Source organism: Ceratotherium simum, chromosome 21, assembly GCF_057802395.1.
Source record: "Ceratotherium simum simum isolate JZ-2026a chromosome 21, ASM5780239v1, whole genome shotgun sequence".
Taxonomy (NCBI): domain Eukaryota; kingdom Metazoa; phylum Chordata; class Mammalia; order Perissodactyla; family Rhinocerotidae; genus Ceratotherium; species Ceratotherium simum.
Window position 1 is genome coordinate 48,514,518 of NC_141920.1, and position 22,758 is coordinate 48,537,275.

Consider the following 22,758-nt stretch of genomic DNA (forward strand, 5'->3'; position numbering starts at 1 on the left):
AAGACTCCAAGGTTTTTGGATGGAAGCCTTGGATTTGTCTCTAGAGACCTTTTTAAACTGCTAGTCTTGTATGGTGAGCAGCATACAGAATTGAATATCTATATGCTCTTTATATTTGCCTTCCAGATATAGCTACTATAAAGAGATAGAGACTGAACAAAGGCACACTGTCATTTCTCTCCTGGGATAGCATGTGTGGAACCATCCCCTGCAAATAGAGTCTGAGAGATTTTGTTTTGATGACTCTGTAGGATCCCAAAAAAGGAAATCCCAACTCCAGTCTCGGGAAGGCGCGGACCCACAGACACAGAAGACCGAGCTTGACGCAAACGCAAGAGGTTTATTAAGCAGAGCTCCGGGTCAACACGTATCTCTCGCAGGAGACAGAGGAGTCGACCCCGGACCTTAAAGGGCAAATTCTTATATAGGGTTTGGGAGCACAAAGCGGGAAAAGGTTGGCGCAGTCTTACATGATTGGCTAATTTAAAACATTTAAACAGTTACATTTTATGGCGCGAATTGCTATGGCGCGAAGCGATTATCAGGTTACACACACGCGTCCCCATCTGGACCCCCTCCACCCCGACCCTCCCAAACTTATCCCTCTGGAGCACTCTCTTGTTCTAAATTCTTCCCCGAACAGTTTAGGGCAAGTCTTCCATGAATAGAGTCAGTCAGGATCGATAAACGTTCCCCCTTATACCAGGAATCCTTAGGGTGTGGAGGTGCCCGTCTCTAAGGTAGTAACTTTTTAGTTTTTAATATAATTTACTTCCTTCATTCCCCACTTCTTCTTTTGTCCCTAGTTCTAATCTTAGAACTTAGTTTTCGGTGTCTACTATCAGTGGCTCATTGCGTGGGAGAGCTTGGTAATGGCGTTGGAGCATCATAGCATGCACTGCATTGACCCTTTTTCTTATAAAAGCAGTAATTCTATTGAAAACACACGGTCCGAAAACTAAAAGTAGACAAAGAATCAGCAAGGGTCCTGCTAGGGAGGATAGTAAGGTCGTCGTCCAGGGGGACTTAGTGAACCAGGATTCAAACCAGCTCTGTTGCGCCTCCCTGCTTCGCTGCCTCATGTCTAATCTTTTCTTTAATCTTTGCATTGAATCTCGGACTACCCCTGTGTGATCTGCATAGAAACAGCAGTCTTCTTTAAGGGCCGCACAAAGTCCTCCCTCTCTTAAAAACAGCAGATCTAATCCTCTTCTATTCTGGAGCACTACTTCAGACAGGGAAGTGAGGGACTCTTCTAGTTTAGAGATGGACTGTTCTAAGGTCCTGAGGTCTTCATCTATAGCATTGCTCAAGGCAGTTAATCCCCTTTCTCCTGTGACTAAGGCCGTAGTGCCAGTCCCTACGCCCGCGGCAACTCCCAGTCCCAGGAGTACAGCCAGGGTGAGGGATACTGGTTCTCTTTTCCATAATCTGGATCTCTGGTCAAATTCATCCTCGAAACTATTGGCAGTATGATAATAAATTCTAGGCACCAACTGCACAAGCACTCAAAAATCTTGTGACGAATTGAATATGCCAGTTGAGATGCAGGGGGTCAGGACCGTGGTGCAGGCCCACCACCTATTGGGCCCTGGTATCAAAAAATAACCAGGAGTGGTCGGAAGGCTGACTTCAGTCTTATTACATAGAGCCTGGTAGCCCGGGGGAATTTTCCCTAAGCATAGTCCTGAACCGGTCCCTGACACATCCGTTAGGGTTAGCCGCCCTTCTTTGCCCCAAAGACAAGTCGTGTGGTCCGTGGTGTTATTATAGACCCCCACGGTGGCAATTCCTTCATAATAAGGGGGGCTGACCGCTAGGCATAGCCAGCATGATTCAGTCATTTCAGGGTTGGAGTCATTTAAGGCATAGTAAGCTCCCCGTACTAAGTTAAACAGTCTGTGCCATCTTTGCCCAGTAGGTACTGCGGGAGGTGGCGTAGATGGTGGCCGCAGGGCAGATCTGGTGACCATATCTATGGTCCCATTTAGGGTTGTGGACTTTGCCTGGGGGGGTTTGGGGCTATTTAACCCTATCGGTCTGCTGGTGGGGGATTTTTGGGACAGAGGGGGCCTCCGATCAGCTAGGACCCCGTTTGGCCCTATTGGTCTGCTGGCGGGGGGTTCTATTTTTAATCTAATAGAGAAGGTCAGGCCATCATCATATCATCCTTTGTATAGTCTTATTCCCCAAGAATGGCCATTTCCGGTCCAGGTTTTAATTGCCTTCCCTTTTTCTGTGAACTGAATGGATAAGGGATGGCACCAGGTTTTACATTCTGGTACCTGGGTCCATTCTGGTCTTGGCCATACCGACTTATGGCTGTAATTTGCTCTAACTCTGATTAAATCCCAAGAGGAGGAGGGTTTCCAATAGGTGGTCCCACTGGTCTCACATCCCCAGCTCTTGCAGTAGAATTCTCCTTTTCCCCCGCACCAGGAGTTAATTGAGCGAGGTCTGTGGTAACCGGGGCACACGTAAAAGGGCACTGTCCTTAACATACTCCGGCGGTCGGAAGTGCCGCACCCTCCGGTCTGAAAGGGATCCAATCCAGGGCGTCCCGGAGGGGATGGGAGGGAAGGGGCCTTGCCGTCATCCGTATACCCTTCTAGGTCCCAATCGGGGGCGCCAATGACCAGTTTGCAAAGGTTGGGGTGCAGATCTGGCCACCAGGTCCAAAGGGGGGCAGTTTTCCTGGTTGACCAGGTTATCTCTCCTACCTGGGAGACGACTTGCCACGTGAGCAGTTGAGGAGCGTGGGGGTTAGGATTGGACAAGCTGTTCGCTGTTCTCACGACACAAACGCAACTTAAGAGGGTTATCAGTCTTTTCCACCTTCCAGAGATCTGCTGCATTCTGGGGTGCCTTCTTTATGTGTGTGGCGTGAACCCAAGAGGTTATACCATCCACCTTGACTGCTGTGGGCGTGGTGAGGAGCACCACGTAGGGCCCTTTCCAGCGTGGCTCTAGTGACCCCGTCCAATGTCGTCTCACAAGGACAGAATCCCCGACCTGGAATTGGTGCGGGATGAGCAGATCACCAGGCTGGTAGGCCTCTTTAGCTGGTTCCAGATGTCGCGCCTGACGGCCTCAAGTGCTTTCAAGCGGGCTGACAAAGGTATAGAAGGTATAATGTCAGGGTCATGTATCCCTATTTGTGCCAAGGGGGGAGGGGTTCCATAGAGAATCTCAAAGGGTGTAAGTTTTAAGGGCCCTTGTGGGGTGTTCTGGGCGCGGAACAGGGCAAAGGGCAGGAGGGCTGTCCAGTCATCACCGCCGGTCTCTATGGACAATTTAGTTAGGGTCTCTTTAATTGTTCTATTCATCCTCTCTACCTGGCCTGAGCTCTGGGGTCTATAAGCACAATGTAATTTCCAATTGATCCCCAGTTGACTGGCCAGTCCCTGACTTACCTGGGCAACGAATGCAGGACCATTGTCAGATCCAATTACCTTTGGGATTCCGAATCTCGGGAGGATTTCTTCCAATATCTTCTTGGCTACTACAGAGGCAGTCTCTTTTCGGGTGGGGAAAGCCTCTACCCATCCCGAGAAGGTATCTACAAATACTAGAAGATACTTATTTCCATACCGGGCCGGTTTGATTTCAGTAAAGTCTATTTCCCAATAGGTTCCGGGCCTGTCTCCCCGGAGTCTATGTCCAGTGCGGTATTTGGTAACTGCAGCATTTGTGAGAGCGCAAGCTCTACAATCCTTATAAATTTCTTCAGCCGTCTTCCTCAAATCTGGTACCTGGTACGGGGAGGCCTCAATAATTTTAATTAGTTTCTGAGGGCTTAAGTGGGTTAGCCGGTGTAGATGTGATAGATATTCTCGCCCTTCTGCAACGGAAAGGACTTTCTCTTCTTTAGTTAGTTCCCCATCGGAGTCAGTTTTGTTGACCTTAGCTTCCTGGAGAGCCAGGACCATAGGTCCTAGTGCCGCCCGCTTGGCTTCCAAGTCCGCTAGGCGGTTCCCTTGAGCTATGGGGTCGGTGCCTTTCTGATGACTTGGGCAATGGATGATTGCCACCTTTTTAGGCAAATGTATAGCCTCTAGGAGGCCCAGGATCTCTTTTTTATTTTTGATATCTTTTCCAGCCGAGGTAAGCAGCCCTCTTTGTTTATAAATAGCCCCATGAACATGGGCAGTAGCAAAGGCATACCTGCTGTCCGTGTATATATTTACAGTCTTATTCTCAGCTAACCTCAATGCCTGTGTCAGGGTGATAAGCTCAGCCTTTTGTGCAGAAGTCCCTTCCGGCAAGCTGCTAGCCCACAGAGTTTTTTTCCCGTCTACCACGGCGGCCCCAGTCATCCTCTTACCTTCTGCCATAAAGCTGCTGCCGTCGGTGTACCAATTAGGGGCCCCAGCCCATGGCTTATCTGGCAAATCGGGTCGGGTCCCCGTCTCTGATGCCAGGATGTCGCCGCATTGGTGAATGGGTATTTCGTCATCCGCTTCGGGCAGCAATGTGGCCGGGTTTAAGATGGCCGGTGGGGCAAAGGTAATTCTCTCAGTTAGGAGCAAGCTTTGGTAGTGAGTCATTCGGGCGTTGGTCATCCATCGATCTGGAGGCTGTCTGATAATGCTTTCCAAGGCATGGGGGGCTACTACAGTTATCTGTTGGCCCAGGGTTAGCTTATCTGCATCTTTCACCAGCTGAGCAGTGGCTGCGATCGCCCTTAAGCAGGAGGGCCATCCACTAGCTACCGGGTCCAATTTTTTTGATAAATATGCGATCGGGCGCTTCCAGGGCCCAAGGGCTTGAGTTAGGACTCCCCGGGCGATTCCCTTTCTTTCATCTACATACAAGGTGAAAGGCTTGGTCAGGTCTGGTAGGGCCAACGCGGGTGCTTCTAATAATGCCCGTTTTAGAGTCTCAAAAGCCTTCTGGTGCTCTAAAGTCCAGACAAAGTTTCCACTTTCTTTAGTCAATGGGTACAGTGGAGCAGCCAGGGTAGCAAACCCAGGGATCCACAATCGGCAGAAGCCGGCTGTCCCCAGGAATTCCCTTACCTGGCGAGCGGAGGTTGGGGCAGGAATCTGGGTCACAGTCTTTTTCCGTGCGTCGGTTAACCACCGTTGGCCGTCCTTTAGTGTGTAGCCTAAGTAGACTACCTCTTCCTGGCACAACTGTGCCTTCTTTCTCGACGCCCGGTACCCCAACTCACCCAACTCGGCCAGGAGGCGCCTGGTTCCTTTCTCACAATCTCCCGGGGTTTCCGCCGCCAATAGTAGATCATCCACATACTGTAAAAGAGTCACTTGAGGGTTTTTAACCCTATAATCAGCCAAATCCCTGTGGAGGGCTTCATCAAACAGGGTAGGGGAATTTTTAAAACCTTGAGGTAGTCTCGTCCAAGTCAGTTGTCCAACGATCCCCATATCAGGGTCGCGCCACTCGAAAGCAAAAAGTAATTGGCTTTTTGGGTGAAACCGTAGGCAGAAGAATGCATCTTTCAGGTCCAAGACAGTGTACCATTTTCGCGATGGGGGGAGGGAGCTGAGTAGGTTATATGGGTTTGGCACGGTAGGGTGTAAATCCTGCACTCTTTTATTTACCTCTCTCAAATCCTGGACCGGCCTATAATCATTAGTTCCAGGCTTCTTTACAGGCAGGAGGGGGGTGTTCCAAGGGGACTGGCAAGGAACTAAGATTCCTTGTTGGAGCAGCCTCTGAATATGGGGGCGGATTCCCTCTCTGGCTTCTTTGCTTATCGGGTATTGGCGCACCCTTATCGGGAGGGTTCCGGCCTTGAGATCTATCACGACTGGGGGAATTCCTATAGCCATCCCCAGTCCCCCGGTTTCAGCCCATGCCGTTGGAAATTCGGTCAGCCACTTATCGATATTGAACCGAGCTCTAGGCTTAGGCTGCTGATGGAGCCGATATTCTTCCTCTAGCTTCAGGGCCAATATCATGGGGGTAGGTGCGGACCAGGATACTGTAGGCCGAGGTTGAGCAAAATCTATTTGAGCTTTCAGCTTGGTTAAAATGTCTCGACCTAGCAATGGGGTCGGGCATTCAGGAATCACTAGGAAGGACTGAGACACCTTTCCTTTCCCCAACTCTACTGTCCGGGAATTGGTCCATGAGTATTGTTTCTGCCCAGTGGCTCCAACAACCAGAGTCTTTTTAGTTTTTAATTTCCCTAAAGGTTGCTTCAGTACTGAATACTCAGCTCCAGTATCGATCAGAAAACTCATAGGGGTCCCCTCAACAGTTAGGGTTACCCTAGGCTCGGGGAGGGGGCCCGAGCCCCGTCCCCGCTATTCTTCGTCTTTTTCTAAAGACAACACTTTGGGTGTGTCCCTTTTTTGGGGGCATTCCCTTGCCCAGTGTCCTCTCTCCTTACAATAGGCACATTGGTCCTTGTCCAAGGGTTGCCGTCTGCGTGAGCCTGGTCATGGGGCGTTGCCCAGGTTCCCTGACTGTCTGTGATCTGGCCTTGTCGACTCCCTTTTTTTTTTTTCTCTTATCACTGCGGCCAGTATTTTAGTTAAATTTTTTTTCCCGTCTCCTGTCTCTCCTGTCTTCCCTCTCCTCAGCCTCCCTTTTCTCTCTTTCCCGCTTTTCCTCTTCATTCTCCCTTTTATGATACACTTTTCGGCCTCTTTTATTATGTCCCGCAGGTCATAGTCTTGCAGCCCCTCTAGTCTTTGCAATCTCCTCTTTATATCTGGGGCTGATTGTCTAATAAAGGCCATAATGACAGAGGCCTTCTGCCCTTCCGAGGACGGATCAAAGGGCGTGTACCTGCGATCAGCCTCCATCAATCGCTCCAGAAAAACGGAGGGGGGTTCAGTGGGTCCTTGCTGAACCTCTCTTACCTTAGCCAAATTGGTGGGCCGCCTTGCGGCTCCCCGGAGACCCGCCACCAGAGCCCGGCGGTAAACGGACAGCCGCTCCCTACCTTCAGCCCTGCCGTAGTCCCAGTCGGGTCGATTGTGCGGAAACCCTTCTTCCGCCTCGGCTGCCGTTGCCGGCTGCCGGTTGGTGCCCCGGATGTTCTTTCTCGCTTCCTGCGAGATCCTCTCTCTCTCCTCCGTGGTGAAGAGCGCCTGTAAGAGCTGCTGACAGTCATCCCGAGTGGGCTGATGGGAGAACATCAAAGACTCTATCAGGGCGGTCAGCCCGGCGGGGTTATCTGAAAAGGGAGGATGGTTATTCTTCCAGTTATACAGGTCTGAGGAAGAGAAAGGCCAGTACTGGAGGGGTGACAGCTGGTTGGGCCCCGCAGGAGCCCCGTACTCTCTTAACGGGAGCGCCACCGTGGTGTCAGGCCCGTCCGGGGTGGCTCCGCGGCGGCTTCGGGTTCCCGCGGAGGGACCCGAGCCAGTTGTCCTCTGTCCTGACTGTGGTCCTGGAGCGGGGGAGGGGTAAGGGGGAGGAGAGGAAGGGGGCCACTCGGGGGGAAGCTCAATCTCAGGGTAGACCCCGGGGAGGGGCCGAGGGGGTCTCTGACTCCGCTGTTCGAGTTGATCTCGATTTTTGCCGTGTCTCCGCATCCTGCAGCGCCAGGACTCGGGGGCTTAGTTTTTCTGCTTTTACCTATGGCTTAACCCACGGGAGTGGGTTCTGCACCAGATCCTGCCACACCGTGATATATGGTTGTTGGTCAGGATGGGACCCCGGTCCTTCCCGGAAAACAATAGTCCTTACTGCAAAAATGATAGTTAAATCAAACGTCCCCTCGGGAGGCCATCCCACATCGAGGATGGGCCACTCGGAGGCACAAAAGGTCTGCCAGCATCCCTTCTTCACTTCTACTGACAGGTCGCGCGCCCTCGCTCTCACTTCAGTCCAATGGTCTAAGGTCAAGGAGAGGGGGGTCGTCATAGTCTGTCCCATTCCGTAAGACGAGGTCCACGCGATAAACAAAAACAGGACAAACACCAAGGACACAACAAAACACAGACAACTCCGCCCGATTGGCGTCTCTATGAGCCAACCGAAAGCGGTTTCAGACGGGAGGGACTTTTGTGCCCTCCCTAGGAAAAAGAGTGTCGTTTCTCTTTCCACCTGAAGAGGGGTGGTCAGGCTTTCCCGACTCCCCTTGTCCCTTAGGGCGTCCCCCAGGGTTGCAGCCTGCAGTTCCCAGCACGTCTGCCACTGCAGCCGCTCAGTCCTCACGGCCCGAAGCGGCGGCTGCCCTGATACCGAAACCAAAACAATGCTTTGCGGCGCCGCACACACTCACACACCCAGTCACTCAGGCTTACCTCCAAGGGGTCTTCGGAGTCTGGGGTGACCGTGTAGATCCCGGACGAGCCCCCAAATGTAGGATCCCAAAAAAGGAAATCCCAACTCCAGTCTCGGGAAGGCGCGGACCCACAGACACAGAAGACCGAGCTTGATGCAAACGCAAGAGGTTTATTAAGCAGAGCTCCGGGTCGACACGTATCTCTCGCAGGAGACAGAGGAGTCGACCCCGGACCTTAAAGGGCAAATTCTTATATAGGGTTTGGGAGCACAAAGTGGGAAAAGGTTGGCGCAGTCTTACATGATTGGCTAATTTAAAACATTTAAACAGTTACATTTTATGGCGCGAATTGCTATGGCGCGAAGCAATTATCAGGTTACACACACGCGTCCCCATCTGGACCCCCTCCACCCCGACCCTCCCAAACTTATCCCTCTGGAGCACTCTCTTGTTCTCAATTTTTCCCCGAACAGTTTAGGGCAAGTCTTCCATGAATAGAGTCAGTCAGGATCGATAAACGTTCCCCCTTATACCAGGAATCCTTAGGGTGTGGAGGTGCCCGTCTCTAAGGTAGTAACTTTTTAATTTTTAATATAATTTTTACTTCCTTCAACTCCTCATTAATGAATACTGGGAGGAAAAGCAGAGAAGGACATTTCAGGGATAGGATGTAAGTTGCCTTCAGATTGAACAGTGCAGGACAGAGGAGAATGTTAATAACCTTCTGCAGAGAAGCCTAGCAGGAGCTCATTGTCTGAAATCAAGGATTGCAAGAGCACACTGAAGAGCTGCTGATTAAGAGCATAATATCTGAATCCTACAGCACTTAAAAATATCTGACCTTCCATTTTCGGGGGGCCAGAAGGGATCTGGCCAGTATAGACTTCATACTCTGACATGTGCTAAAGTAGATTAGTACATTTCAGCTTGAATTCAGGAGACCTTGGACTGTTGCTAGGGAGTCAGTAGCTTGGACCAGCTGGTAACCAGTCAGGAGTCAGTAGTAGGTGGAGAACTTGAGGACTGCCCTTGGCTGATGAGAACAAAGACATGAATTGCTTTCATTTCCCTGTTGGGCTTCAGCAATTTACAAAGAGGGCTTGAGGCAAGGGAAAAGGTTAATGAGGATGTGAAATATATAGCAACATGTGTTTACTTAGATGAGATGATTATTTTCAGTGGCACCAGAAGAATAAAAGCAAGGTCCTTTGCATGTCTGGTCCCCCAAGGAGAATAGTTTAAAGGTGACCTTGGACATGCGTCACTTTTCCTGAACCCCTGTTGGTATAGTGGACACAGGGGCCCAGCCTGGAGAGAGGGTTGACCCTGAAATTATATCCACTGTCCTGTGGCCTCAAGCCACCAATGGTAAGACACTCAAAAATGCCTTAGGGGTTTCTATAGATTTTCAGACGAGTATTCTTAGATTTCTAACCTCACAACACCTTAAAGCAGGGTTTCATTTGGAAGCCTGAGTACTTCCAACAAAGAAGAGAAAGACCACAGGACAATTGATTCTCATTATCATTAACTGGCCTCAATCCATTAATTATAAGGAAATTTAAATTGTCTTAGGGAATTTTATAGGAGTTGCAGAGAAATATTTCCAGGTTGGTAAACCACACAACTATTTAAAGCAGGTTTTCTCATAAAAGCTTTCAACAAGGTGGAGAGAGCCCACAGACAGCTAGTTCTCAGGGCCTCAAGGAGTTTAAGCAGATGTTCAGAGCCTTGGCAGACTGTGCACTGTAGACCTGTCTGAGCACTTGATGGCCCTGCCAACGCCTTCATTACTTATGTGGAAACCAGCTCTATGGGTCTAGAAAAAGATAATGGAATCAAAGCAAAGATCAGCCAGGATTGATCTGAGCATGAGGCTTGGTGTCATATTCAAAACTTGGATGTCCTGGGCATTGTGGGTCAGTTCCAAGAGCATGTGTTTGAGGTGCCTCTTGGGTTACAGACTGACCACAAAACATGTTCCCTGGTGCTGAGCACACTGCAATGAGTCACTAGAGAGTGGCTGTGTTGTCCCATCTGCATTCAGTGGTCATCGGAGATCAGGTCTCAACAATGTGGGCCACCCCACCTTTGGTCAGATCCATATGCAGATTGCTGAGATTACATCCCAAGATGGGGTCTAGGCAATTTGGGGTTTGAGTGGATATGCTTCTGAGGAAGGTATGACCAACCAAAATGGAGAACCCAATCCTTGCTTCTCCCTAATGCAGTGCTCCAAGGAGCTCTCACTTAGTACTGGGAGAATCTTCTACCTTCCTTCAAGCTTGGGCTGACCCTGAGTTAGGCGAGGTGAAAAAAAGAAGAGCCAAGGGTTCTTGGCTGAAATGTCCAGGATTATCTCCAAGCACTTTAAAATTTCACTGCGCTATTAGAGCTAACTAGAAACCCATTAAACATGTATCAGACCATGTGTCACCAGGCCCAGTATAAGAGAAGCAGAATCAATTGTGTTGCTCTCAGAGGAGCATTCTCCAAGGACGTCTCATATTTGCTGGTAGTGGGGACTTAAGAATCAGTTGAGGTTTCTGCCAATGGTGGACTACAACCACCTGCAGTAGAACATGAAAAAATGCTGGAAAAATATTTTAAAACATACTTTTACATGCATGGCAGCTCTTGCAAGAAAGTAAGAGAAATACTCGATGCCAGAAATGAAATGAGATCAGGAATTCCAAGAGATAAACAGGTGCTAAAGCCATCAGCTACTTGGAAGTCTATTTTTCACAGGAGGCCTAGACCTTCTGTTTTAATAGCTGCAGGTATTGGGAACCGTTCCTTGAAGATAGAGAACAAAGTGGAGAGAGTTGCCTTGCCAGATACCAAAGTATAAAAGCCATAGTAATTAGAGTACAGTTTCAGTGTAGGGAGAGAGAAACCAACCAGGGGAACAGAATGGAGAGCTAAGACTCAGACCCATGCATATATTCAACAGTCTGGGACAAGTGCTTATCCATATGGAGAACAAGCATGTACGGCTGCCTCCCACCAGGCACCTCAGCAGAATAAAGACTCAACCATAAAGGAAAATGTTACTCTTTTAGAAATACATATAAGAGTGTATCCTTGGGACTTCAGGGTTAGGAAGGATTTCCTCAATAAAATACAAAAACACAAACCACAGGAAAACAATGAAGCATTCAACTCCATTAAAACTGAAAGCTTTTCTTCACCAAAAGACCTCACAAAGAAAATGAGAGAAGTGCCACGCAGAGAAATGGCAATGGATTAGGGGAGAGGAAGAGAGAGAGAGATTCTCAGATCAATAATAAAATGAGAAAGCAGCCCCAAGGGGAGAAATGGCAAAGACACAGATTGGCATTTCACAAACGAAGAAACATAAATGGCCAAGCAACGTTAAAAATGTTCAATCTCATTAGTTACCAGAGAAATACAAGAATAAATTTTATTGCACAAATGCTAGTTGGCAAAGTTAAGATATTCGATCACATCCGGTGTTTGGCAGGGCTGTGGAGTGGCATGGAACAGTTACAAATTGATGGTTAAAGTAGAAATTATGATGATTTGACATTATCTGGTAATGTCAGGTTGCACATACCCTACCATTAGGCCGTTTCAGCCCTGGTCATCTACGCTGGTGAAGCTCCTGTCCATGTGCCTCAGGACATGTGTTCGAGAATGTTTACAGCAGCATTCTTCTTTTTTTTTTTTGGTTTTTTTTTTTTTGTTTTTTTGTTTTTTTGTATTTTGAGCAGCATTCTTCTAAGAGCAAAAGCCCTGGAAACAACCCAAAGGTCCACTGACGGGAGAAGGGACAGCTAACTTCAGGGCAGCGAGTGGGAGGCAGGGATTGGGTCCAGGCAGAACACCTCGGGGCTAATGATCTGTTTCTTAAACTGGGTGGTGGCCATGTGGTTTTTATTTTATTTCTGTGCTTTACAAAACATATGTACACATTGTGGTTGTATGTATCAGACATTTCACAGTTTGAAAAAAAGCATCTACCAAGATCTAACCCAGGCTCCTCCCTGGGGCAGGGGGGCCGAGGGGAGATGGACTGAGAGTCAGAGTTCTGAGCCCCAGTGTAAGAACTGTCTTTTACTTGCAGTGGAAGCCGGGCTCAGGGAGGCAGCTCAACAACCTCTTCCAATGGAGTTACTCTCTCTGGAACCTGACTGTAGAAGCACAGGTAAATTCTCATGTTGATTGCTGACTTCACACGTTGTCTACAGCCCACTTCACCAGGGTCAGAAGGCACTCATCCAGGCCTGGGTAGTTCTTGGCTCAGTGACTCTTGTCAGGTCACCTATGGGGTGTCAAGGATTGTGGGAAATACTTTAGCTAACTGGAATCCAGAAATCCAGGTTTGTTCCCTGTCACACCCATGAAGACACATCACTAGGGCATTTTCTCTGAAAGTTGCCCTGCTCAGAATGCTGCAACACTTTCCCTGGGCAGATGGGACAGCGGAGTCAGCCTCTAAACCCTCAAGAGCTGATGCCTCTGCAGGGCCTCTGTGACCTCCAGTGTGTGTCCAGACTCAGCAAGGGAGGTAAGCAGCCCACCCAGTGCCCAGCCTCTTTTGTCTGGCCTTCAGGGCGCTTGAGGATGATACTCACGCTTGCTGCTTTCTCTGACTCCAATAATCCTCAGGAGAAAGGTTTGGGACAGAGGGCCATTGTCATCTTCATGGTGGAGGCTCTTTGAGATTGCAAAGAGAGTTTCTTTTATGGAGACAAAAAGAATTACCAGGGAGAAAAAGTGTGATAGGATGACATTGGTGTACTCTCTCTTGACCCCCCAATTTATTTATTTTACTTCTACCCCAAGGGCCTCCCCATTACTTGCCCACCCTCAACACACACATACACACACACACACACACACACACGTGCACATGCACACAGAGCCTATAGAGCTAGATATAAATCACTCATCCTAGAAGGACAAAAAATGAAAGATCCTTGAGTCTTACATTAAAATTCTCACCCTGGGCCAAGGAAGAGTGGACAGAGCAAATCCTTTTAGCCTGAGTGACAGAGAACATCCATCCCAATGTCTTCATGTCCACACCATTGGAATCCTTGACAACTGATGAGGCCCTTTGAGGTCTGGCTCCCTTACTCCTCCTGCCTTGTTTCTCAGTGCCCTGCCCTTCCCTTCCCATCCATGGTTCCACCATGCTGAATGATTTTCCTTTCCTTCATGTTTTCTCTTGCCTCAGAGTCTTTCACAAAATAGATCCCCCAAGAGAGGCCTAGGACATTCTACCCCATCTCCAGCCCTTTACACACCCCCACCCTGCATCCCACAGCCAGCAGCTTGTAGCTCTGCTGTTCCTGTAATCTTTACTTTGTCCTCAGCCCACCTCTCCCTGAGAATTAAGAAGTCTTTGGCCCAAGCCAGTGAAACCTGAGGTGCCTCGACCACGTTACTTCCGTGAACACGTGCCTACCACAACATGCTGTGTCCTCTGAGCTCTGCATGGTCTCTTGTGTCATTACCCCCCATGACCCCCAGGGAAGGCTGTTGGATTCCAAGGGCCGAGTAAGAGAATTGGCAGGTTACAGTCTGTCACTTTGCCAGACGAGGAACTAAGACACCGTTTCCAGTTACTTTCCATGCAGACCACCTTCCAGACCTGCCAGGGACCTAGGATAAGAGAGCACGGACAGTGCTTTACAGGTGGCTACCACAAGCAAATTAGGAAGGAGACCCCGTAGCACAGTAGCAACACCAAGCCATTTCCGTTTCAGTGAAGCAGCTCTGAGTAGGTGGTCATGCCCTCCAGTCTTATACTGCCATGATGGGCACATGATGGACCACGTAACAGAACAGCCATCCTCCTCTGCAAAGACTGATAACGAGTGTGAAACAGCAGTACTAAGCACAGGGGCTATCTCTCGGGGAAATCGCAGTTTCTATTCACAGAGATTGCCACTAGTTTCCCCACCCTCCCCCTTGAAACAAAACAACGATGACAACAACAAAAACGTGGTAAAGAATCAACTTCTTTGAGCTCCCATCTTTAAAACTTCTAAATTGGTTTGCAGCAGGATCAGAAGCAAGGGCTTCAGAAAGTTCAGGAACCCCATTCCTTGTCAGGCCGTCATGGAGTTAGAGCGCCCTTTTATGCTCAGTCTACACCAGCTGTCCTGTTCACCTGTGTGTTACCAGTTTGTCCCCGCTTTGCTTTCTGAAGTGGCACAGGGCTCATCAACACCCTTTTGTACATGACAGCCCTGCTAAGGACAGAAATTTTCATAACTCCCATGAATATTTTATTTTCTGTTTCCTTAGTCGTTCTTTATGTGAACTATTTCTTAGATTGCTCACTAGCTTACTTTGCCAACGTGTCTCTCAAAAGGCACATATCCCCCCCCCACAGCTTTCAATACTGCCCAAGCAAGAGAAGCCCCTCTGGACAATTGCTTTCCTGGGTAGGATCTCTTCCCTCCTAAAATGTGCTGTCACATCAACCGCTGCCGAGCAGCCTGGTTAAGCTCATGGTCACTCAAATCCAAAGACACCTCCATACCTGCAATCCCCATCCTCTGCTGTGCAATTGATTTCAGACTTTAAGAATGCAGGTCGTATATTTATCCCAGTTACATATCATTTTTTTGGTTTGAACTTATTTTTCTGGTGCAGGGAAAACATTACATGCTTTGAATGGACTTTGATTATATGTATCTTCTGTCCTTCCCACCACTGAGGAAACTTTTGGGAAAAAGGCATCTCGAAATACTAAAAATATTAATGCAGCCCCAAAGCAGCCCTACAGTCTAGGTGTTATTATACAGCTGTGGAAACAGTGGCAGAGGAATAATAAAAGTCATTTATGGCCTCCTTTCTTTCGTTCCACTAAAGAAAACCCTGTACGGCATGGACATGGAACACCATACATGGATGCAGACAGCAATGAGGCAGTCTCAGGCAATGAGGGTCGGCCTGATGGATGAACACCCCAGCCTCCTCACCTCTCAGTGAAACAACCCATGTCCTACACCATCTTCCCTAATGGGACTGAGCTAGGTGCTCACAGCAATAGCTCTTCAAGATGCTGCCCGCCTTTCCCTATCTCTTCCCCACCCTGTCCCAGGCTTCCTGGGATTGCCTCCCAAATGTAGCACATGCACCCACATCCTTGTCTCAGAGTCTGCTTCCGGGGGCACCCAGTCTAAGACATACATCTTCTAAATTAAGGCCTAGATTTTTCAGTGGGTATAAGGGTAAAAGGAATGATGCCATTGAATGCCAGGACACTCCAAAAAGACATATTCTTGAATTCTAATATCTACAATTATGTTTTTGGCCAAAAGTAGAGAAGCCTCTAGTTTTGAATCATTGCATTTGGTTTAATCAAGTGGAAAGTTTGATTATGGAATTTATTTCAGAGGATGCAGTTCACTGCTCTCAGGTAATACGTAGTTACCAGATCTCCATCCATCACACGCAGCCACAAGTAGTAACTATCTGTAAACAGCCAGTTGTCGGTAAACGGTGCATCTCCAATGCCTGAGAGATGATTGTTCTCTGATGTCACTTATGCTGTCCCCTTAAATTATTCAACAAGCTTTCTCACTCAAATAAATCCAATCCAGCTCTCTTCTAAAATATCAAAAATGTAATTGTGGTGTCTGACTTATGGACACTTTTTCTGCTAGTGTTTGGACTACAGCCAACATGGCAATATTGAATTTGAGTCAAGTTCAAGAACTTCTATTAGGATTGTACTTATTGTTCACTGCTAATGAAACCGAGGTCCACAGATGCTTTGGGATTCATACGGGGGTTTGGCTGGCCGGCCTAGCTGTAGTGCCAACACGCAGCAGTGTTCCTCCTGTTAGCACAGAAGCAGAAGCGGAACTGGCTGCTTCCTGGTGTCAACAACAATCTCCATTGCAGAGCTGCACGTCGCCACGACCCTCCAGGTCTACAAGCACAACAGCAGTACGTCTCTCCTTCAACATCCTCCTTCCTGAGCCTGCTCTGAGTGGGAGATGAGGCACAGATTTCACTTCTATGAGTCTATAAACCTTGATGCCAGCCCCTGCCCTTAAGCAGTTGTTGTTTTTTTTTTGCATAGTCCTTGATGGGTGACGTCTGCTTTGATGACATTCTCATTACCCAGGCCTCTTGAATTTAGAGTTAAGCCTTAATCTGAACATATCCTGCCGGTAACTCTTGATTCGTTGGCCTTTAAGTTTTTGTCCTAACTGAAACCAGGACCCACCAGGGAAAATGAAGATGAAAAATCATAGGAGAGGAAGAGCTGCTTGATGTTTCCTTCTGCTTATCCATTTTAACTATGCAAAGGTAAGGCTCAAATTCAGAAGAAAGTTTGGATTCAGGTTTTCTGCTATCAGGACCAGCTGCTCATCTCTAAGAGACACACGCCTCCAAGGCTTGACCAGCTCAGTGCGGGCACACGGGAGCTGGGGGCAGCCCCAGAATGGGGAGTTGCTGGACAAGTTGGTCCATTCTTTCTTTAAGACAGGGGTTCACAGGCCGGCCCGGTGGCTTAGCGGTTAAGTGCGCGCACTCAGCTACTGGCGGCCTGGGTTTGGATCCCGGGCACGCACCGACGCACCGCTTCTCCAGCCATGCTGAGGCCGCGTCCCACATACAGCAACTAGAAGGATGTGCAACTATGACGTACAACTATCTACTGGGGCTTTGGGGAAAAAAAGGAGGAGGGTTGGCAATAGATGTTAGCTCAGAGCCAGTCTTCCTCAGCAAAAAGAGGAGGATTAGTATGGATGTTAGGTCAGGGCTGATCTTCCTCACAAAAATAAAAAGACAGGGGTTCAATGAGCTTCTTTTTCTAACTAAATGTCATCAGCAATGCTTTAAAAATAGTAAACATTACTATTACCAAACTTTAAAAAAAATCAATAATTCCCCAAATGACTTCCCCTTTTCTTGCCTTTGCCTCACAAGTTCGCAGAGATATGTGACATTGGATCTGCCTCCTCATAATTGGTAGCAGCACTGCTGCGCTCTCTGCACATCTTTATTCTCCTATAGGGAAGTCCTCTGAGGAGGACAGAGAGACACCAACCTTTGTCCACTAAGCTGTGACTTCTCCGTATATGATCTCCAAAAGTCGGCTGTTGTCCTGCTATATAATTCAAGAATATTCAATTCTGCCCTAGAATAAGAGAAACAAGCAAATAGGAAGGATAGATGATCTAAGTGCAGAAGCAGGTGATCCACAAGTCATGAAGATTCTGATGAATTGAGTTGAGTATGTGTGTGCTGCTAAACATGGATAGGAAGGGATGGAAGGACCAAAGAGGCACTCAGCATTCATGAGATCTGAAACCGGCTGCCCACTGATGATAGCCATTCTGGCCCTGTGTGTCCCTCATGCAAAACACACAGAAAGAAGCCAGGGTTGGTCGCAGGCCACTGCAAGCTACAGCTGCTGGTCAGGTGCACTTGCCCTGGCATCTCTCAGATGGAGTCACTGGGTGTCGGGTCCAGAGACCTCTCATTTTCTGAGCTCCCAACTCTGGCCATCATCACCACCAAATCAGTGGGAAAGGGGTGCTTCTGCAGACATTGGGAACAGAGGATTCAGGTAGTGGGGTCCTTCCAGCCTGCTGGTATGCCATCTGAAGCACAGGACTGACCCCATCTCTTTCCTCTTGCTTTTCACTGTACTTTTTAAAATCCATTCTGCTTCCTGACCTCTGGGATAGTTGCCTGGAAGTTAGTTGGAGGCTACCATTGCATCAAGGTAGTTTCCTTCACAACAGAGGTGACTGACATAGAACACGCTGGGTTATGGAGCCTATTAGAAACCTGTCCTGTCTCACGAGTCATATAATAAGTAAAGGGCATGGGGACCTGAGCCAAATTCAAGTCAGAGACGAGAGGATCTACATTTCCATTCTCTGTCCCTCCATGATCTCATTTCATATATATGCTCACAACATAATGCGAAGTGAGAAAAAGCAAAATCATAACTCATGCAGACATTATGACCCTTATTTTATGAGACTATTTATGTGATAGATAAGAAATCATATTTATGTGTGTATTTATACATTTATTGAGCACTATGCTCCATGTGTTAGAGTCCATGTTACACAACTATTTGTTTTTCTTTATAAATATTTAGAGAGCATTCATTGCTCTAAAGAGATATGTATCAACATATGTATAAACGTGGAAGGATGCCAGAAGAAAATGCATGAAAATGGTAACAATGGGTTGTGGGACCATTGATGATGTTTTGTTTCTTATTCATCTTTTGTATATTTTCAGGAATTTCCAAAAGCTAACAAGAATTGTTTTATGATTTAACAAAAATCAGCATGTTATTTCAAATCTCCTCTGCAGCACAAATCTTTCCAGAAATTCTAGAGTGGGTGAGGAGCCAAACTCACACAACGGGAAGGTTTGATCCTTTAAAATCAAATGAACAGCCTCCAGCCATCCTTGGAAGGTCTCATGTAATACTCATTACAGCGTCCTTCTCAAAGTGCATTATTCCCATCATTCCACTGATGAATTTCCCTGACCCGTACCCATCACTTCTGGTTCCTATATGTGGGAGTATAGATACTTATGCCAAAATATACAAAGATTTACTCTGCGTTTGGCTCAAGCCTCTCTTTACATTTGAAGAGTGCTGAAATTACTAAAAAACAGTCAAGACCATCAGCACTAGGCCATATACCCACAGTTAGCCCATCGTCCATCAGCTCACCTCTTCCAAGGCAGCTCAACTCTTTCAGACTGCTTCTCCAAAGAAGGTGGGTGGGTTGGTTTCAGGGGCCCATTGATGGGGGAGGAGCAGCATCAGGACCCCCCACATCTCTCCACAAGCTCCCTTGTAGTTCTAATTGCTGCTAACTTATCACCCCTAAACTTAGTGGCTTAAAACAACAACAATCATTTTATTCTTTCTTATGGTTTCTGTTGGTCTGTAATTTGGGAAGGGCTGGATGGGTGGTTCTGGCTCAGGATCTCAGTCAGTGGCTGGAGCTGGAAGAGGTTGGGGGACATGTGATTGGAGCAGCTGAGGGCTGGCTGGACATCTCTCTCTCTCTGTTCATGTAGTTTCAGGGCTGCTGCATGTGGTCACTCCACACGGGATGATTTGGGCTCCCTTCTAGCATGGTGGCCTCAGGACAGTCAGATGCTTACATGGCATCTCAGGGCTCCACACACGTGTATTCCAGCAGCAAGACGGAAGTCAGCTTTTAATGACCCAGCCTCAGCAGTCACATAGCATCACCTCTGCCATACCCTAATGGCCAAAATAATCACAAAGCCCTCCTTTCTAGGGATGTGGGACATAGACTCCACCTCATGATGGGGTGAGTGTCAGTTTTTCTCTGTGGCAGTTTACTCTGCCACATAAGTGCTGTGCCCGCTGTGGGTAACAACAACCCTCTGTCTACTCCTACTCATTCTTTGAGTCCTAGCTGCTCAGATATTCAGTCTTGAGAATATCTTGAACGTCCTCTTCAGGCTTAAGGGCATCCTCTTTGCAGGCTCCCCTGCCATGGCAGTGTGAGTGCTCTAACAATTGTCCTTCTTCCTTCCCTCCACAAGGGTCTGTCCGGGTAGAGCCCAGCACTCCTGCTTCCTACTCAAGCATTTTTCCAAGGCTGCCATGTTCAAGTCTTAAACTCATTGCAGCTGTCAAAGCAGAGAGTTCCTCTTACTTGGTCTGGAAGAGAAATGATGAAAAGATAGACCTATGCAAGGTCTATGAAGAAAAGAAGAGAATAAAAATGCTCTGACAGTTCTCTAGCCCATCTCTCTATGCTATGGATAGCACTAAATTGTTCATAGTGGTGATTTCTGTGAACAAGAACTATTGATGCTTTGTAATTTATAATCTACAAACTCCCTGAGTTTTCAGTAATAAACAAGTGTTCTCATTTATTTAAAAAATCACAAACTTTAAAGATTAAAATATTCTACTGCCCAGTGCCAGAATGGAACAAATCGAGTGAGGCTGTGTCTACCAGGTGTTGTTTTTCAGGACTCTCTCCTGTCTAGATGAGCTACACTCATCTAGATATCAGATTGTATCCTTCACCTCCTCCCCACTCTCCTGCATGTGCTCCAGGCACCAGTGAAGACCAGGTGTTCCCTTAAAGCACCACCTTTGACAAGCTGCCAACTGAGACTTATGGCGTTGGGACCATGCTTAGATTCACTCGGCTAGTTCACCCACTGTATGCATTTCTGCTCTCAGCTGAGTCTCAAGGTCTGTCTTAAGTCAAAAGAGAAAAAATCTAAATTCCCTGTGTGACTGCCCACCATATGCTCTGGAACTCCTCTTCCTAAATTGTTTCTGGGTCCACACTGACTCCTTCCCACTGCACTGCACCGCAGCATTCCAGGTCTAATCAGTACTTGAACTGAATTTCAGAGCAAAGAGGACCAGCTTCCACACTGACACCTGCACAGAGTGAAAGCAGGTGTGTTCCAGGGTGTGAACATGAGGTTCTCTGGGTCTAATAGCAGCACTTGGTTTAGAATCACTTCTTAACATGGGCATAGCTTGAGAAAAACAGATCAGCAGCAGTCATGTCAATCACAGTTTTCAGGGCATATGGGGAAAATTGTTTTTGCAGAAATAAGAAAGGAGGTTTTGCCCCCCAACCATCCCCATCCTGCCCGCAGCAAATTTTCACTCTGGCATCCACAGCATAGGGAGATGGGCTAGAGAACTGTCAAGGCCTCCAAGTTAATCCATTTTTATTCTCTTCTTTTCTTCCTCCCCTTGCATAATTCTATCTCTACCTCATTTCTCTTCTAGATGCACCCTCTGCTTCCACAGCTGCATTGAGTTTAAAGACTTGAACACGGAAGCCTTGGAAAAACACTCAAGTAGGAAGCAGGAGTGCTGGGCTCTACCTCGACAGACCCATGTGGAGGGAAGGAAGAAGGACAGCTGTTAGAGCTCCCATGCTGCTGTTGCAGGGGATGGCTACTTTTCGTCTGCTAGGACATTCCCCTGCTTCTTATAGGAAGAGGAGAGCATGATCTTAGGTCCAGTATCTTAGGTCCACACATTAGAGAACACGCCATTTATTTGGGGGCAATAACAGGAGGTACTGGTAGGAGAGTGGGGAGGAGAGACTGGGAAGGGAAGGCAGCTAATGGAATGTTGTTATCAAGCAAGTCACCACAGGAGGGAACGAAAGCTTGATCCTACTGGAGAAATGCAGGCGACAGCAGAGCCCACACCTCACTGTCCCACCTGAAAGGAGAAGGAGCTGGGGTATTTATCCACCACCCTCACCAGTCATTGGTTTGATGGTGGCTCCTGGGCATCACTAACTCTCCAGCACTTCCAGCCTGTCATAGTTGGGCAGAGCAAGCTCTGGTGGCCAGAGGAAGCAGGCAGGCAAATAAAGACAGGTGCTGGGAGCGGGAAGGAAGACATACAAGTCTCGATTTTCTCATCAGTGAAAAAGTGAAAAGCAGATTGAACTCACAGGCTACTGCGAAGATGAAACGAGATGATACCGTGATAGGTCAAGCTCTTTGGCCACGTGGAACAGCAGGTGATGAGCATCCTGCTAGTTGTCTGCTTACCTACTAAATAGCTACAACCAGACGTCCACATCGTTCTCAAAACAGAAGTGATTACACCTGCCTGATTCTTGGTAGACTTTCCTTCCCCCCCTTATTTAAAAGAAATCTCAAAATTCTTTGCCAGGGGCACCCCAATTCCATTTGCAGCTTTGCAAATGATTATAAGACATCAATGTCAAGGATTTTGATCTGTCCAAGTATAATTGCCTTAGCTGTCTAATTTACTGCAGTGTAAAAGCCTTTTTTTTTTGACATTTTTCTTTTCTCTGCCTGACTTTTAATACAATGTATTAGTTGCTAAGATTGCCCACCCCCACCCGCATAGGGAAATGAGGATGATAGACTGTCTTACATAAATTAAAGAAGATGAACTAAAAGAAATGTGAGGGAAAAGAAAATCCAGAATTCCATACAAAGCTGAATTTCTTCACTCTAAAGCAAAATTCCAAATTTTGAAAATGCCTGGTCAGTACTAAAAACATAGATCAGGACTTCAGTGGGACAAATTGAAATTCCCTTAAGTAAAGCAACACAAAATCCTCATCTATTTTCTTTTTTGATGTTGGGCTTATTTCATCTTCCAGTTGTCTTCTAAGATAATTAAGACTGATTGAAAGGAAACAAAAATCTCCTTCAACACCTGTTTTTTTTTTTCTTTCAGATGTTTCAGAAGCAATGGCTAGAAGGACTCTGCCATGAGCTGTAAACATTTTCGATTTCTCAGCCACTACAAAAATCAAAGAACACTTTTCTGTTTGTAATGGGAAATATTTATGTTCAGCTAAGAAGGATTTTCATGGAAATAACAAGGACATTCTAAACCAAGGAAAGATCATGGAACTGGCTTTATTTTCCATGCCTCTCACTAACTGTAGGTAGTCACCTTTTTCTTGTCTTTCGTGTCGGAGGTTCAGAGTTCTGGTTAACTGGCTTTCTGATTAATAACACACTGTAAATGAAACCATATTAAATATCTTTCATAATAAAAACTCATCTGAAGA

General features: G+C 47.3%; 1 protein-coding gene across 1 annotated transcript; it reads right to left on the reverse strand.

Moving 5' to 3' along the window:
- Positions 1-563: 563 nt before the first annotated feature.
- Positions 564-7,854, reverse strand: LOC147914308 (uncharacterized). The gene is given in 5 exon segments (XM_087445692.1): positions 564-3,109; positions 4,325-6,512; positions 6,514-6,605; positions 6,608-7,472; positions 7,510-7,854. Coding segments are annotated over 5 exon segments (3,609 nt in total). The 3' UTR covers positions 564-2,990.
- Between the last annotated feature and the right edge of the window lie 14,904 nt (positions 7,855-22,758).